This window comes from Chelonia mydas, chromosome 8 (assembly GCF_015237465.2).
Source record: "Chelonia mydas isolate rCheMyd1 chromosome 8, rCheMyd1.pri.v2, whole genome shotgun sequence".
Lineage (NCBI taxonomy): Eukaryota > Metazoa > Chordata > Testudines > Cheloniidae > Chelonia > Chelonia mydas.
The window spans coordinates 94,763,131-94,779,744 of NC_057854.1; the positions used below are offsets into that span (position 1 = coordinate 94,763,131).

A 16,614-nucleotide genomic window follows, 5' to 3' on the forward strand; every position below is an offset into this window, starting at 1 on the left:
ACAGGAGTCTATTTTAAAAGAAGTTAGTCACAGAATGTGGGAAGGAAGAAAAGAACAGGCCACAGAAATTAAATAAGGAGGTTACTCTTAAGTCAATGGTGTGAAGCAATCTCACCTAACATCATGATGATTCCAAATGTACTCACATGTATACTGAGTGCTTTCCTCTCTTTGCCTCTATGAGCTTGGAACCAGTCAACAAGGTCTGATTTAGTTAGTGATTGTAGTGCTTCAACCTAAAACCCACAAGAGTACACTTTTCAAATGTCCAAATTTCACACACATCTTTTAAAAGCACCCTAATTCCCAACAGTTGAACAGTATTTTGAACATCTCTACAAGTCTTCTGCCCTTGTCCTCCAGTTCATCCCAGAACAAACACTTGTAGCAAAATTTTAAATCCTGAAAGCAGCAGTTAGTGACAGAAACACTTGCTGATGCTTATGAAATGGAATTGCTAGAAGTTTCTATGAATTCTGAAGATCAGGTTTAAGTTGTAACTACTATTCATCTTGACACACTTAAGATAAAGATTTCTTTATACAGATCTCTCCAGGTCACAATGCATTCAGATGTTGAGGTACTGACTCCACCCTCCAGGGCTCCATATTAATTCCTAATACTAGGTCACTGTATGACAAGAGGTTAAACTTTCTATTCAAGAAGCAATATTCAGTATTGGCGTAAGCCTGGCCCCAGTAAAGTCAGAGAGAATTTGCCATTGACTTTAATTGAGCCAGAATTTCACTCTATATTTCAAATATAAGTATCTAGTGAGACATAGTAAGACAATAACATTGGTTGAGTTTTAAGTTTCATTCACTACCTCATAGGCAAGTCTGTCAAAAAGATACTGCTGAGACATTACTTCATTCCAATTTCTATCCACCTCTTCTCCAAGATAGGAATCTTCACATTTTTTAATATGTATTAGAGCACTGACCTGTAAAAACACACTGATTATTATTACTCTTACACAGAAGGCACCATATCAGGAAAGGGATGGAATTCTGCTTCAAAAGGGTTTAGCTAGCTCAGGCTGCTGTGTATCGTATGATTCAAAGTAAAGGTTGAACTTGTGTTAAATGCAACTGTCGGCCTCTAAGGTTGGGACATTTGCTTTGAGTACTGAAATACTACTAGTCCTGGCGTCCATTGAACAAGGCTGCATGTGTCCCCTGAGCTCATCGGGAGCCTTCCAGAAAAACAAGAGTCCAATCTCAAGAAGGGAAGAGTCCAAAGCCAAAAAAGGAAAAAAATTGAAGTGCCCTGTCCTTAGTTCAGTGCCAATTTCAGAAAATGCTACTGTGCTCTGCAGCCCATGCCAGGAAGCATGACCATGGGGCACCAGTATCTGATCGCTTCCACTTTCTCCCTCTACAAAGATCTTACATGTTCTGTTTTTAACAATATGGGAACGATCAGAGCCACTCTTATGAGGCTGTGTTTGGGCTGCTTTTCCAGTTTTACCTGAGTCCTGAATGCTTTTTCAGTTAGAAGCCTCATTTTCCCCTCAAAGTACAAAAGAAATTCTTCTATTTTCTTGTCAACTAATTCAGAGCTGAAAGGAATAAGGGAAATGTTAGGAACCATATGAATAACATTAGCAGAACTTAATAAATAAGTGGGGTGAAATCAATAGTTTTAAATCTGGAGCTAAGAACATGCTTTGCTGTTTGCAAAAGTGAGTCCTTCATTATCCTAAGGAGAAACTAAACAAGAAGGGATGAGGAAAAACAAGATTTTTGAGAGGCATGGAAAGCCCACAGAACATAATCTGTTTGCTCAGGAGCATACAAAGGAAAGACACTGTCAGTTTCAATTTTTAAACTTTCCCTGTCCTAAGAAATAAGGTAACTTGACAAATAAAACTAGCCAGTCCTTTCATATAAGACCACTAAAGATTTATATGCAGGAAGCCAATACTACTTCTACTTCTTTTAATCCTGATTGGTAATGGCATGGCAGAAATTTTGCAAGCAAGTAGTTCTAAGCCATCGAGAAAGCATGAGCCTGGGTCCCAGACACAAGCTAAACGACTGTAGGGAAGCAGGTGTGATATAGGTGTGAACACTGTTTAAACAAGTGTTTACCAACTGCTATGTCCATTGGGCTGACATTTCCAAGGGAAAAACATGAAGCAACTTGGAGGGGTGCACGGACAAAGAAAAGAAGGCTATATATTATTATTGTTTCCAGATTGCCTGCTTCTGTTTTGTTAAAAATTAATGATCAGCAATAAATCTATTTAAAATCAGTGATAAGATGTTGAATCAAACCAGTTTATCATGAACTCTGAGTTTAAGATAAAATAGCATTTGAAAGGGCCATTCACTTAGATCGTTGAAAACTGAGATGGGTTTTACTGGCCTATGAAAAGTAAGTCAAGTATCATTTAATATACAGTAGTCTAATGTTCTTGCGTGTTTCATAAAACATTAGAAATGCTGTGCCGTGTGACACTGAAATAGAGAAAAGGAGGAGTGTTCTCAAAAGTGATGATCTTGAAAAGTGAGTGGGGGAAGCAGTTTGCCAAGCCCCCTCATGAGGTAACACCTTACACTGCACTTTATCACTGACCACCCATCAGGATTTCAGAGGGAGAGTCCCCACAATGCCCCTAGGGACTATGGGTAGACGAAAAGGGAACCCTGACCTTTCCCCCTCCATCTGAGCTCTTTGTAGCATTAGAGCCTAAGATTAAAACTGTATGTGGAAAGTATGAGTCATGGCTGTAATTACACAGAATCTACTAAAGAAGTGCACCCTATGTAGCTAACTGAATACCACACATGCATACAGCTTCAGAGAGAAGGCATGCAAGAGCCATCTTTGAAGCACCCTAGCAGAGTGGACAATAAAAATCAAAGGTGAAATAAACCCAGCAAAAAGATTAAAATGCTTCACTCAGTTCAGTGGTAAATGAAGTTGGAGGCAGTATAAGCACATCATTGTTGTCTTAAATAGACCACAATGTGTGGCATGAAAAGACCACCACTGGTTGATCAGATTCACACATGCTCAAAATTTTCACCATTAATCACTAATTTCTTAAAACGTCAGTAAATTCTCTATCAAATAAGGTTGATATGTTAAAACTATACATATGTCATGAAGCTTATAGGGGCATTTTACACGCTCGAAAATAAGAAGTCACCTAACTTAAATGGAGAGTCTGTGGTGTGATACTTGTAATATGGACATCAGACTCTGCTCCTAAACAGATTGGCAAATGAGAAGAACCACCCAGGACCAGCTCTATTGTGTGAGAGCCATGAGGACACATTTTCAGTGCAGGCAAACTGTATTACACAGGTTTCAGAGTAACAGCCGTGTTAGTCTGTATTTGCAAAAAGAAAAGGAGTACTTGTGGTACCTTAGAGACAAATAAATTGGTTAGTCTCTAAGGTGCCACAAGTACTCCTTTTCTTTTTGTATTACACAGTTCAGCCACTAGGTGGTGCAATGGACAGATTGGAAGTAACATTTAGCAAGATTTTACTTTGCAACCAAACTCCACAAGGAAACTGGAGACATACAGACATGCTCTTTAATTTATGCTATGGAGAAGCATATCTTTAAATATTTTACATTTACTGAAGACAGTCACAGAAATTACTATGAAAGGGTTCTATCTTCGATGCATACTTTATACCTCAGAGAAATGTGATTTATAAAAGGGCATGTTTACACCAAAAAATTCAACCACCAGAAGAATCTGTTGACTCTTTTATCACAGCTTTACTTGCATTGACAGAAAACTGATTTTGAGACTGTAAAACATGAAAATATTGGAGATAAATTAGTTACAGGGCTTGCAGATAAAAATCTTTCACAGCAGCTAAAATTAAAAACAGATTTAACCCTACACACAGCTATTCAAATAGCAAACTAGTCTGAGATGATGAAACAGCAAAACCAAGAGCAATTCACCAAACCTAAAAAGCAAGAAACAGCTTAGGAGCTGTAAACAGATGCAGCATAACTCCTGAAAGTAATTATCATAAGACCCCTGAGAATAAAATGGACAAATTCCAAGCTAGCTACAAAGCCTTTCAGCCTAAATGCAGGAGATGTGGAAAAATTCATAGCCCACGACATGTATTTACAGCCAAAGGCATAAGATATAATAAATGCACAAAATACAGACATTTTGCAGCTCTTTGCTGCACCAAAGCAGTCAGGGAGTTGACCCATATTACAGACAGACAATCAAGAGTCACTGTTTCTTGGATCTACCTCATGTGATCACACAGAGCCTGCCTGGAGAGTGAAACTGAATATTCATGGAAAGACTATTGACTTTAAAACTGACTCAGGAGCAGATGTGACAGTCGTATCAGAAGAGACTTACCATAGCCTTCAACCCCTCTCAGAGGTGAAATCATCTGAGATCAATAGAGCAAACTTTACAGATGGCAGATGCAGAAAAAGAAGATGATGACTCAAAGACTCCAAACTGACCAGAGACAGTCACTGCAATTAATGGACAGCCAGATGACCAAGTTGTTACACATTTGGGTTGTGTAATTAGAAAACCCATACAATTCAGAAACACTTAACAAAATGATATGTACTGAACTTTAAAGATAGCATGATAGTGTTTATTTTGTAAAATTTTATACATGGTAGGACTGTAAAACTTAAAGAGGGAGATGTAATGGAATGCTAAACTGTACTATACTGTTACCCACAAGGTGGAGCCATGTATAACATATCTTATCTGCACATACAACAGCTCTAACTGGCGGTGCATTAAAGATGTCTTAAAGAAAACACATCTCCTGTATCTCTCTCTGGGATGGAAGCTCTATAACCAGTCCAAGACAGATTGCCACAAGACAGATATCAGTGCTAAAGTACTGTGGAAAAACATCAGGGGTCCTGAAATATTACTTGGCTATATGCTTACAAGGTGATAGACAGCTACTACTTCAGCTGAGATCTGGAAACTTTAGCTCTGAAAAGCCACAGAAGCCCAAAGGCCCCTGAGATGGAAACACTAACATGCAATTTAACCACTCTTTTAAATTATTAAGAGTAATAAATTCAGTTTAAGGACAGAAGGGACCACCAGAGCATCTAGTCTAACCTCCAGTATATCACAGGACACCAACATCACCCAGCTACACCACACTAACCCCTTAACTGGAAGTAAAGCAAAGAATTGCAGCCCTCTGGAGATTTAACTATTGTATGCCCCAGGCAGAAAGCAGGAGGAGGAACTGAGGTAAACCAATGCTCGAGGCCTCTGCAATGGCCAGCAATTGATTAAACGAGATATACCCATAAAAACTCACTTGTTCTTGGTTGCTTGTGTGGTTACGGTAACAGAGAACCCAAGAATCCCAGATGTATTTCTACATTTAGGGTACACATGGTAGCTTAAACCAAAAGGAGAAAAAAAAAAGTTCACAAGTACAAGTCACTTTACATTTACCATCCACAATTACTAAATTAGAATATTGTCAATACATAGATCTAAGGTTTTAGCAATGAGGCAGCTATCAATTCAAGATTCCCTCTGAAATAACAAATATCAAATCTTTGCATCAAGTGCCCTTGGCCTTTTCTTGTTCAGCAAACAAGCTAAGGTGAGTACTCGTGTTCTGAGAAATCCTGCACTCCAGCTCTGTGAAATTACAAGAACCCTTATAGTAAAAGCTAAGATTCTGTCATGGGTATTTTTAGTAAAAGTCAGGAACAGGATGTGGGCAATAAACCAAAATTCATGGAAGGCTGTGACCTCTCCCTTCCCTGACTTTTACTAAAAATAACCAGGGTGGGGGAGGACTAACAATCAAGCACTGCCAAAGGGCTGACCTCAGACAGTTGCTCCAGCCCCAGCAGGGCTGACCCAACCCCAGCTGCTGCTTCAGCCCTGGGGACTACTGCTCCAGCAGTCAGCCCACTGGCCAGCTGCTCTGGAAGCCCCAGGGCTAATCGCCAGCCATTGCTCCAGTGGCCCAGGGACTGCCCTCCAGCAATGGCTCCAACCCTGCCACTGCTCCAGCCCCAAGGGGCTGACCCAACCCTGGACGCTCCAGCAGCCCTGGGGCTGACAGGTACTCCAGCCCTGCCACTGCAGAAGAAATCCCATCGGTCCCAGAAAGTCACAGAATCCGTGATCTCCACGACATAATCATACCATTACCTATAGTCCAGGTACTGTGCAGTCAGGGTTATTGGAGCCTCTTAGTTCACAGTAAAGAGCCTAAGTAGAACGGGTTGTAGCTGCAGTTGTGACAGGAGTTAATTCAAGTTCAGCAATCCCCACCCTTTACATATGTGGTCCTGGGAAAGCTATAGTGGTGGCTACTTGGAAGACAGAGTGAAGGCATGTTACTTTTGAGGAAGTCTAGTTCCACAGCCAGAGTCAATGTTGATCACCAAGCTAAACAGATAGTCTTCTGCTTAGTCAAAATTATGTTACCTTCTGGTTATGGACTCTAACCTGGAGGACAAGCCCTTGCTGACAATTATTTTTTCTGATAATTGACCAGTTTAGAGGAGCTTTACTGCACATAACCTTGCCATTTTCACATGGCACCAAAGAAATTCGTGGTTTTGGCTTTAGTATGTTACACTGTACTTTCAGCCACACTGTGTCAGGAGTTAGTTATCATGCAGTAGGGAGTTTCCAGAGTAACAAAGTACACAGGACTCATCATATATGATAAAGTAGCTGAACAGGAGCTGTACCCAATGCAGTGAACTCACCCAAGGGTTTGCTTGGTTCGTAGGAAGTTGAAGCAAGGCTCCTCCATGTGCATCTGAATACAGCATGAGTTCAGTCAGAAGACATTCATACTTACAGCAACAGATATCCCACAATGGCTGCTTTCACTCAGACTTAGTACCGAAAAATTATCAAAACAAGAAACAATGTAAAACCTAAACCTCAATGAATCCCCTCGCCCCAGAAAGAAATTAGCATGGAGTAAAACTATAACCATGTAACCGGATTACAAGATATCCTGATATTCAGGAAGTTTTATAGGAAGAAAGTTTACTCCACTGAGTTCATGAGTGAAACCACTCATTGGGTTTCCCCAAACACTTATAGGAGAAATAAAAGGCTAATTCAAGTGGGTCACATGTATCATTAAGATCTGTAGTCTCATCTTGACACCAGCCATTGTTTTCATGGCAGACACTGTCATGTATAGGACACAGGTACTCCCTCTATGGACACACATTAATAAACACTCAAGCGTTATTAGGAAATGAACAAAACTTACCACAAGCAGCTCCATAAGGGTGTATTCTCTTAAACTCCTAGCCCCAGACTAAAACCAAAAACATTAATTGAAAACAGTTTAGGGGTTTCTCATGGAGCTAAGAGCTATGGTCCAAGTTACTAGAGAGGCCTTTTTGAGAGAGAGAGAGAGAGAGAGCGAGCGAGCGCGCACCATTCAGAGACGATTGCACCATTAAGGACATTGCAATTTAAAAAAAGCAATCTGACTTTCTGGCCTCCAATGTGTCCTCAAAGAAGCCCTCTGAGTGGAAGACAAGGGCTGCTCATGGCAAAGGGACCAGAATGGGTGAAAACACAATCTTGAGGTAATCAAAGAATAGGGGGCATCAACAGGCACAATCTGTGGGAGAAAAGGTGAGGAAGGAAGGCAATATCACGATGGAAGTGGATGCAACAGGCCTGCATAAGGCATAATAGATCTACAATTTTCACAAAATAATACAGACTATAACTTCATTAAAAGTTTTTAGAAACTTGGGCCTTGTTCATGTGTTTATGGGATGACTAGAATTCAAGACATATTCTTAAAATAATGGTTGGAGAATTTTTATGCTGATGGCTTTCCTAATCCAGACTGCACAACAAGTAGCAGCAGTCATCACAATGAAAATAAATGAGTATACTCAAATGTTTAACACATTACCTGATAATAGACTGTCACTTCAGAGTTGGCATCACCTCTGTTAAGGGTTTTCACCTTGCAGAGTAGGTGTGTGTTTGGCAGGTCTACCACCCGAAATTGAACAGGACATGGGTGTGGCAAGGGAAAGAATTGCAGTTTTCTGAAGGGAGTCCAAACAGCAAAGTGTCAAACACTTGTCCATTCCTTAACCCAAAACAAAGAACCATAATCTTCATAATCTAGGTGCCTCAATACTCAAAACAGCTTCAATCCCCTCCCCCTTCTACAACAAATCTAAAATCACATCCTACTTGAACCACCATCAGATCTGAACCAGAAGATTTCCAGAAAACAGTGACACTATAGTTATACATTTCTTTTAAAAAAAAAGGAAATTTCAACTGTTTACAACATTCTTCTCCTCTCCACAAAAGAAAAGTAAATGTTAACCATGACTTATAACTTTGTAATATAATTATAGTTCCCAAGGGTGAAAGGTGAAAGAACCAAAGAGAGATACTCACAGAACAACATAATTCAGAAAATCCTTTGATTCCTAGGAGATAAAACATAAACATAGCTTTATTTAGAAGAATGGGATTATTAGCCCTTTAAGCATCAGCTCCAATACATTCTACATCCATCCAGAAAGGGGCCAGCAAATACAGAACTGTGCAGTCCTCCCCAGCTTCGCCACATAGTACAGCATTTTGGCTAGAGGTTAGCCCAGCAACAAGTCTCTCACTTCCCCTACAAGGTGACAGCATGGTCTCATCTATGTTATTCTGTGGGAAGAAACAGACATCTCCAATCCAGTCTCTTGTTTGGGAGTTTGTAGCCTCTCAACAAGGCCAGTGTGGAAGACAGGAAAGAAGAAAGGAAATGAGAGAAACGATTTACAGAGTCTGCTGAGACTCTAAGCTTCAAGGGATATGCACAAAAGGAGTCAGTGGGAATCTGCGAAAGAGCAGCTTGGGCCCTTGCTGAGGCAGTGCCAACAAACAAGAGAAAAACAGCTGTTTATGGTAAGTGCTGCAGGACCTCGCTGTGCAACTGCAGGGCATCCAGGGTCCTGAAATTCATTTAGCTCACAAACTACAGCACTTAGTGCAAAACATCTCAAACACTCCATAATACCCATCCATCACTAACCCTCAATTTCTCCTAACAGCTGATGCCCATGTTTGTCGTTACAAGAATCCCCACTCCCACCAATATAGGGGTGTATTTCCCAAAAGGCTTGACAATCTAAGGACAAATGTTACCGATCAAGGAAAAACTGATGAACACAAAGTGAAGACAGCAAATGGGTTCATGCACCATACTCACTGACCACACGTTTGCGACACTGCATCAGTGGGGCCAAACCCTGTTATATCCATGTTTAAAAAAGCCAGTTAGACTAGATCAGACCTATGGCTGGATCCAGCAGTCCCCAGGAAAAAGCCTTCACTGACTTCAATAGGAGTTTTGTACGAGTAAAGATAACAGAACTGGACCCTAGCGAGGCTTAACATGGTTTGACTTTGCTACATAGGCTGTACCTACATTGGCAGTTTTAGAGAAGTTTTCCACAGTTATACCAGCACCAGGGGAGCTCCACTGGTAACAAACACTGGGAGCACAAGTGCGAACAGGCTTTGGCCTTTTTTACCACCACGCAGTTTAAACATTACTGAGCATATTTAAACAACATGGGGGGAAAATCAGCAGTGGCCAGTCTACATTTGCTGTCCCATAGGTTAACAGGGTAAGTTGCACTGGCGTGAGATACCCCTAAAACTTCTAGTATAACAAGCAAAGTTATAGGCTGGCAAAACAGTGTTATAAATGCGGTTTGTGGCAACTGTGCTTGAACAACTTCTAAAAGTGGTGGTTTGACCAACTAATATAGACTTCAAGCTTCAGCTGCTGAGAATAGTACTCACTCTGCTTGTGACGTTTCCTTGCACTAGCCCCTCCACATATAGATGTGATTTGAAGCCCTTAACAAAGGATGAGAGGGACTCAGTGTAAAGGCCCTTCATTAATCTCCTGTATCTATCTATCATAGACCACTTGCCATGCTCCAAAATTAAAGAATGCACATCTCTGTAATAAACAACAAAAAAGAATAGTTTTAATTAAGTGTCAATTCAGAATGTGTTGCCCAATAGGGACTTTAAATCCTGAACTACTTCTATCCAAGCTCTGTGACCAGCACAATTTCAGCTAATCCTATCCAGAAATACCAAAGTACTGGTTAATCTGCCCTAGAGCTTCAGTCCTACCTCAGCTCCAAAATGTCTCGGGTAACCTGAGCCCTCAGTGGCACAACTGCTTTGGAATATCCCTGGGGGAAGACTTAAATACTGGTTCCCAGGATAACAACTGTACACTGCTTTTGAATTTTGCCAGGATGTGTCATAACGCAGATTGTTTTTCTTTTCTAGGCCACTTATTTAACTCTGTGGACCTCTATTTCAGACTGCTAGTGTTTTTTAACCCACAATGTTACTCAGCCAGCTATAGGAACTCCACAAAGTGAGCTGTCATCAGAAGCAGAATTGCAGAGTAGCATAGGCTGTTTAAACAACAGAAGAACATATTAATAAAAACATCTTAAATTTTCACTCTATATATTTGAAAACTGAACAGGCAGAGGGTTAATTATAGGGTCCAACCAGTAAGAGCTGAAGCCAACTCTACCTCCCTCCCTCTCCTCCTCCCCCCCCCCAGCATCTCCCAGCAATATCAAGCCTGGAGGAAATAGAAGTGAACCCAAATATGCTATGAGGGCTAATGTGATTCTTGGATGTAGGGAGGAGGTATGAACCATTGATAAGACGATTATTGGAATACTGTGTCCGGTTCTGGTGTCCACACTTCAAAAAGGATGTTCAAAATCGGAAAGGCAAAGCCAAAGGCAGCAGAGAAGGAACTGAGGGGGGGGTTGGTTGCACAGCACTATGTAACCGCCTGTGGCAGCGCAAGATGGGGACAGCACATGTACAACCCAACCACGCACTGCTACCACAAATCTCCGATTACAAGTGCAGTAGCACACAATTAACTGTAGCCCCTGAATTTGATATTACTGTGTATGCCCCAGAATTTGACAGTACTATAGTCAGCTATCTTGTGTGTTCAGCCACTGTCAGCTGAAAACCAAACATCAAATAGCTGCATGTTTGCAATTTTTCTATCAGAATGGAAGGTTGGGACAAAAAGTGAAGGTTCCATTAAAATAGAGGGAATGTTTAGACAAAGACCTTGGTTTTAGGTGCCTCTAATTTGGAAGTTTATTGTTGTTATGACTAGAAATGCTTTGGTGCTAAGGAGAATAATGAACTGTTATTGTCTGTTACTAGAGAAATTGTTAGACTATTAGAGGCTATTATGAATTATGCACTTTGTCTGGACAAAATGTATAAAGAGTTTAGTAGAAAGGGTGCTTTGGAGCAGTTCAAGGAAGTTTTCTTTGGGCCAGGATCTGATATCTAAGTTCACCAGCAGCTAGATAGAAGATGGGCCCCCCCGAAGCCTGGCTGCTGATTCCTCAAAACCATCTCTTGGATTTAAGTAAATAAAAATGTTTTAAGATGCTCTAAACCTACTACAACAGCATATGTATGGGTCAGCTGGAGATCTAAAAAAAAAAAAAAAGTCATTTTCGGTGAAAGCAAAGACAGTTATCTTTTCCGTAACTGGTGTTCTTTGAGATGTGTTGCTCGTGTCCATTCCATATTATGTTCATTCTATATTAGGTGTACGTGCTCGCCACGTGCACCGATGCTGGAAGTTTTTCCCTCAGCAGTATCTATAGGGGACGGGCTCTGGCTCCCTCTGGAGTGGCGCCCACATGGCATGGTATAAGGGGCACCACCGGCTCCCCCCCACCATCAGTTCCTTCTTGTCGGAAACTCCGACAGCGGGGAAGGAGAGCAGGTCACTGAATGGACATGAGCAACATCTCGAAGAACACCAGTAACAGAAAAGGTAACTGTCTTTTCTTCTTCAAGCGCTTGCTCACATCCATTCCATATTAGGTGACTCCCAAGCAGTACCCCGGAGGTGGGTAGGAGTTCATGGACATGTAGATTGCAACACAGCTCTGCCAAACCCAGCATCATCCCTGGCCTGATGAGTGATAGCATAATGAGCGGTAAATGTGTGAACAGATGACCACGTTGGGACTCTACAGATGTCTGGGAAAGGGATGTGCGCCAGGAAGGCCGCTGAAGACGCCTGTGCTCTTGTTGAGTGAGCTCTGATGATCGGCAGCAGCAGAACCCCCACCAGGTTGTAACAAATCTTTATGCATGAGGTAATCCAATTGGAAATCCTCTGAGAGGACACCGGGTGACCCTTGATCCTATCCGCTGTAGCGACGACGAGTTGAGTCAATTTTCGGAAAGGCTTCGTACATTCTAAGTAGAAAGCCAAGGCCCTTCGGATGTCCAGGGCACGAAGACACCTCTCCTCGTACGGTCTGGGACAGAACACCGGGAGGAAGATGTCTTAGGTCACATGGAAAGTGGAGACCACCTTTATCAGGAAGGCTGGGTGGGGCTGCTACTGAACCTTATCTTTGTAGAAGACCATGTACGGAGGTTCTGAGGTCAAGGCTTTAATTTTAGAGACCCGTCTTGCTGACGTCATTGCCACCAGCAACGCGACCTTCCATGACAGATGGGAAAGGGAGCAGGAACCCAGCGGCTAAAAGTGCAAGCTGGTGAGCCTAAAGAGGACCAAGTTAAGATCCCACTGCGGGACAGGGGCTCATACCTGTGGGAAGAGTCTCTCAAGCCCCTTCAGGAATCTGACTGTCATGTCATGGGAAAACACTGTCTGTCCTTCGATCAGTGGATGAAAGTGGAGATGGCCACGAGATGCACTCTAATGGAAGAGTGCACCAGGCCCTGGTTCCTCAAATGAAGCAGGTAGTCCAGGACAGTCTGTATGGAGGAATGCGAGGGAGAGATGCCCCGTTCGGATGCCCAGGGCAAACCTCGTCCACTTGGCCAGGTAAGTCAGTCTAGTTGAGGGTTTCCTACTTTCCAGGAGGACCTATTGCACTCCTTCTGAACAGGTCCACTCCTCCGGAATCAGCCACTCAGCATCCTCGCTGAGAGGTGAAGGGACCCGAGGTTGGGGTGTAGGAGTTGACCATGGTCCTGTGACAGCAGGTCTGATCGGTTGAGCAGGGGCCAGGGAGGAGCCGCTGACAGGCTCGTGAGAGTGCTGAACCAGGGCTTGCGAGGCCAGGTTGGGGCGATCATGACAACCTGTACCTTGTCTCTCTTGAACTTTGCCAGGGCCCTGCTGATTAACAGAATCAGAGGGAACAGGTACATCAGGCTCCCTGACCATGACAGGAGGAAGGCATCAGAGAGGGAGTCCTTGCTTAGACCCTATCGAGAACAAAACTTTAAGGGCTTCAGGCGTCAATGGCACCTGAAGCTGTCTGGGGTCTGCATCACTATCTGGAGTCACAGGCAAAGCATGGTATGGGCTGCACTGCTTGACTTGAGCGGGAGCCCAACTTCCCGAGGGGGATGTTGAGCTGCCCGACACGGATCTTGGCTCCCCTTGCCCTTTCCTTTCCCTGGTGGGAGGTAGGAGATCTTCCCCTCACAGTCTTTTTCGGCTTCTTGACTGGAGCCGTGGAGGGAGACTGGTGCCAGCTCGTGGACGGTGCCAAGAGAGCACTGCGCACAGAGGCCATGGTGCTCGGTGCGGAGTCACACCGCTGCTCCTTTATCGGAGTGAGTGCCAACTCCATTAGGAATGCCCTTAGAGAGATATCGTGCTCCTTCTTTGTCCTAGGTTTGAAGGACTTGCAGATACAGAACTTGTCATTTATGTGTCCTTAACCTAAGCACCTTAGGCAGCTGGTATGTGGATTGCTGATGGGCATAGGCCATTTGCAGCGATTGCAGGGCTTAAAGCCTGGGGACTGGGGCATGGCCTGATCCCCAGCAGGGTCCCGTCCAGACTAACGAAGAGTTCGAGAACTACTACTCAGGGTAACTAAGAAACTACTAACTATATATAACTATTTTACAGGATTTCAAAGTTCGCAAGAACAGAGAAGGAACCAATGCTAGCCGAAGCAGCAGATGTTCCAGCAACATCACTGGCGGCAAAAATGAACTAAGGGTGGGGGGAGCTGGCGGCGCCCGTTATACCTTGCCATATGGGCGCCACTCCAGAGGGTGCCAAAGCCGGTCCCCTACGGATATTGCTGAGGGAAAAACTTCTGGCACCGGTGCATGTGGCGAGCACATATACCTAATATGGAATGGACATGAGCAAGCACTCTAAGAAGAACTTTAGCTTGTGCCAATTATTTATCAGAGAGATGAGCTGTGCCCCACTGATTTATTGCTGACCGCCTGGAGAGAAACAGATAACTAAACTGCTTTGGGTTCTGAAAACCCCGGGTAATAGGACCTTCCAAGATAAAAAGGGGAAATGGGCAAGTGGCCGCAAAGGACACCGCTTTTCAGAAGATTCCGGAAGATTGTAGCATAGGCATCTTGATCCCACAAACGGGAATATGCAGAGGCCACTCAAGAACCATAATTATTTGGGGGGTGGGGCATGGAATGAAAAAAAATTCTTTTCCCCAATTCGTAATCCAAAAGACTTGTTTCTAGGTAGGTACAGATATGAACAAAAGAACGGCCATACTGGGTCAGACCAGTAGTCCATCTAGCCCAGTATCCTGTCTTTTGACAGTGGCCAATACCTGGTGTTTCAAAGGGAATAAACAGAACAGGCAATCATTGAGTGATCCATCACCGGTCGTCCTCTCTCAGCTTTTGGCAGTCAAGAGGCTAGGGACACCCAAAGCATTGGATTGGAGCCCTGATCATCTTGGCTAATAGCCATTGATGGACCTATCCTCCAGGAACTTGCATTCTATTTTGAACACCATTATAATTTTGGTCTTCAAACTTTCCCATGCAATGAGCTCCACAGGTTTACTGTGCGTTGTGTGAAGAATTCCTTTTGTTTGTTTTAAACCTGCTGCCCACTAATTTCATTGGGTGACCCCTGGTTCTTGTGATATGTGAAGAAGTAAACACCACATCACTCACTTTCTCCACACCATTCATGATTTTGTAGACCTCTATCATATTCCCCCCTCACTCGTACCTTTTCCAAGCTGAAAATGCCCAGTCTTCTTTCATCTCTCCTCAGATGGAAGCTGTTCCATATACTTAATCATTTTTGTTGCCCTTCTCTGTACCTTTTCCAATTTTAATATATCTTTTTTTGAGATGGGACGACCAGAACTGCATTCAATATTCAAAGTGTGGGCATTCCATGGGTTTATATAATTGCATTATGATATTTTCTGTCTCATTATCTATCCCCTTCCTAGTAATTCCTAAAATTCTGTTAGCTTTTTTGACTGCTGCTACACATTGAGGATTGTTTTCAGATAAATATCTATATCATCTCCAAGATCTCATCCTTGAAATCAGCTAATTTAGATCCCATCATTTTGTATGAATAGTTGGGACTATGTTTTCCAATGTGCATTACTTTCCATTTATCAACACTGAATTTCATCTTCCAGCCTGTTGCCCAGTCACCCAGTTTTGTGAGATTCCTTTGTAACTCTTTGCAGTCTGCTTTGGACTTAGCTATCTTGAATAATTTTGTACTGTCTGCAAATTTTGCCACCTCACTGTTTACCCCCTTTTCCAGATCATTTATGAATATGTTGAACAGCACTGGTCCCAGTACAGATCCCTGGAAGATACCGCTATTTACCTCTCTCTCTCCATTCTGAAAACTGACCATTTATTCCTACCTTTTGTTACCTATCTTTTAACCAATTACTGATCCATGAGAGGACATTCCCTCTTATCCCAGGACTGCTTACTTTGCTTAAGAACCTCTGCTGAGGGATCTTGTCAAAGGCTTTCTGACAGGCCAAGTACACTCTATCCATTGGATCACCCTTGTCCAGATGTTTGTTGACCCCCTCCAAGAATTCTAATAAACTGAGGCATGATTTTCCTGTTCAAAAGCTGTGTTGACTCTTCCCCAACCAATCCAGTTCATCTAGGTGTCTGATAATTCTGTTCTTTACTATAGTTTTAATCAATTTGCCTGGTACTGAAGTTAGGTTTACCGGCCTGTACTGTAATTGCCAGGATCACCTCTGGAACCTTTTTTTAAAAATTGATGTCATATTAGCAATCCTTCAGTCATCTGGTACAGAAGCTGATTTACATACCACACTTAGCGGTTCTGAAATTTCATATTTGAGTTCCTTCAGAACTCTTGGGTGAATACCATCTGGTCCTGGTGTCTTTTTACTGTTTACTTTATCAATTTGTTTCAAAACCTCCTCTACTAACATCTCAATTTGGGACAGTTCCTCAGATTTGTCACTGAAAAAGAATGGCTTAGGTGTAGGAATTTCCCTCACAGCCTCTGTAGTGAAAAATGATGCAAAGAATTCATTTAGCTTTTCCACAACGGCCTTATCTTCCTTTAGCACCTTGATCATCCAGTGACCCCACTGATTGCTTGGCAGGCTTCCTGCTACTGGAGTACTTAAAAAAAAATTACTTTTAATCTTTGAGGCTTTAGGTAGTTGCTCTTCAAATTCTTTTCTGGCCTGCCTAACTGTGCGTTTACACTTGATTTGTGAGAATTTATGCTCCTTTCTATTTTCTTCAGTAGGATTTAACTTCCAGTTTTTAATGGATGCCTTTTGGCCTCTAAC

The 16,614-nt window shown here is 42.6% G+C and overlaps 1 protein-coding gene across 1 annotated transcript in view; it reads right to left on the bottom strand.

The window, feature by feature from the left end:
* Positions 1-16,614, bottom strand: part of LOC102932297 (nardilysin) — an 86,376-nt gene that overhangs the window by 2,521 nt on the left and 67,241 nt on the right. The window contains exons 21-29 of the mRNA XM_043553148.1: positions 9,812-9,974; positions 8,408-8,439; positions 7,905-8,043; positions 7,242-7,289; positions 6,721-6,773; positions 5,301-5,384; positions 1,471-1,561; positions 827-943; positions 147-236 (exon numbers count right to left, since the gene is read on the bottom strand). Of these exons, the coding sequence (XP_043409083.1) occupies positions 147-236; positions 827-943; positions 1,471-1,561; positions 5,301-5,384; positions 6,721-6,773; positions 7,242-7,289; positions 7,905-8,043; positions 8,408-8,439; positions 9,812-9,974 (817 nt within the window). The remainder of the gene's footprint in view (positions 1-146; positions 237-826; positions 944-1,470; positions 1,562-5,300; positions 5,385-6,720; positions 6,774-7,241; positions 7,290-7,904; positions 8,044-8,407; positions 8,440-9,811; positions 9,975-16,614) is intronic.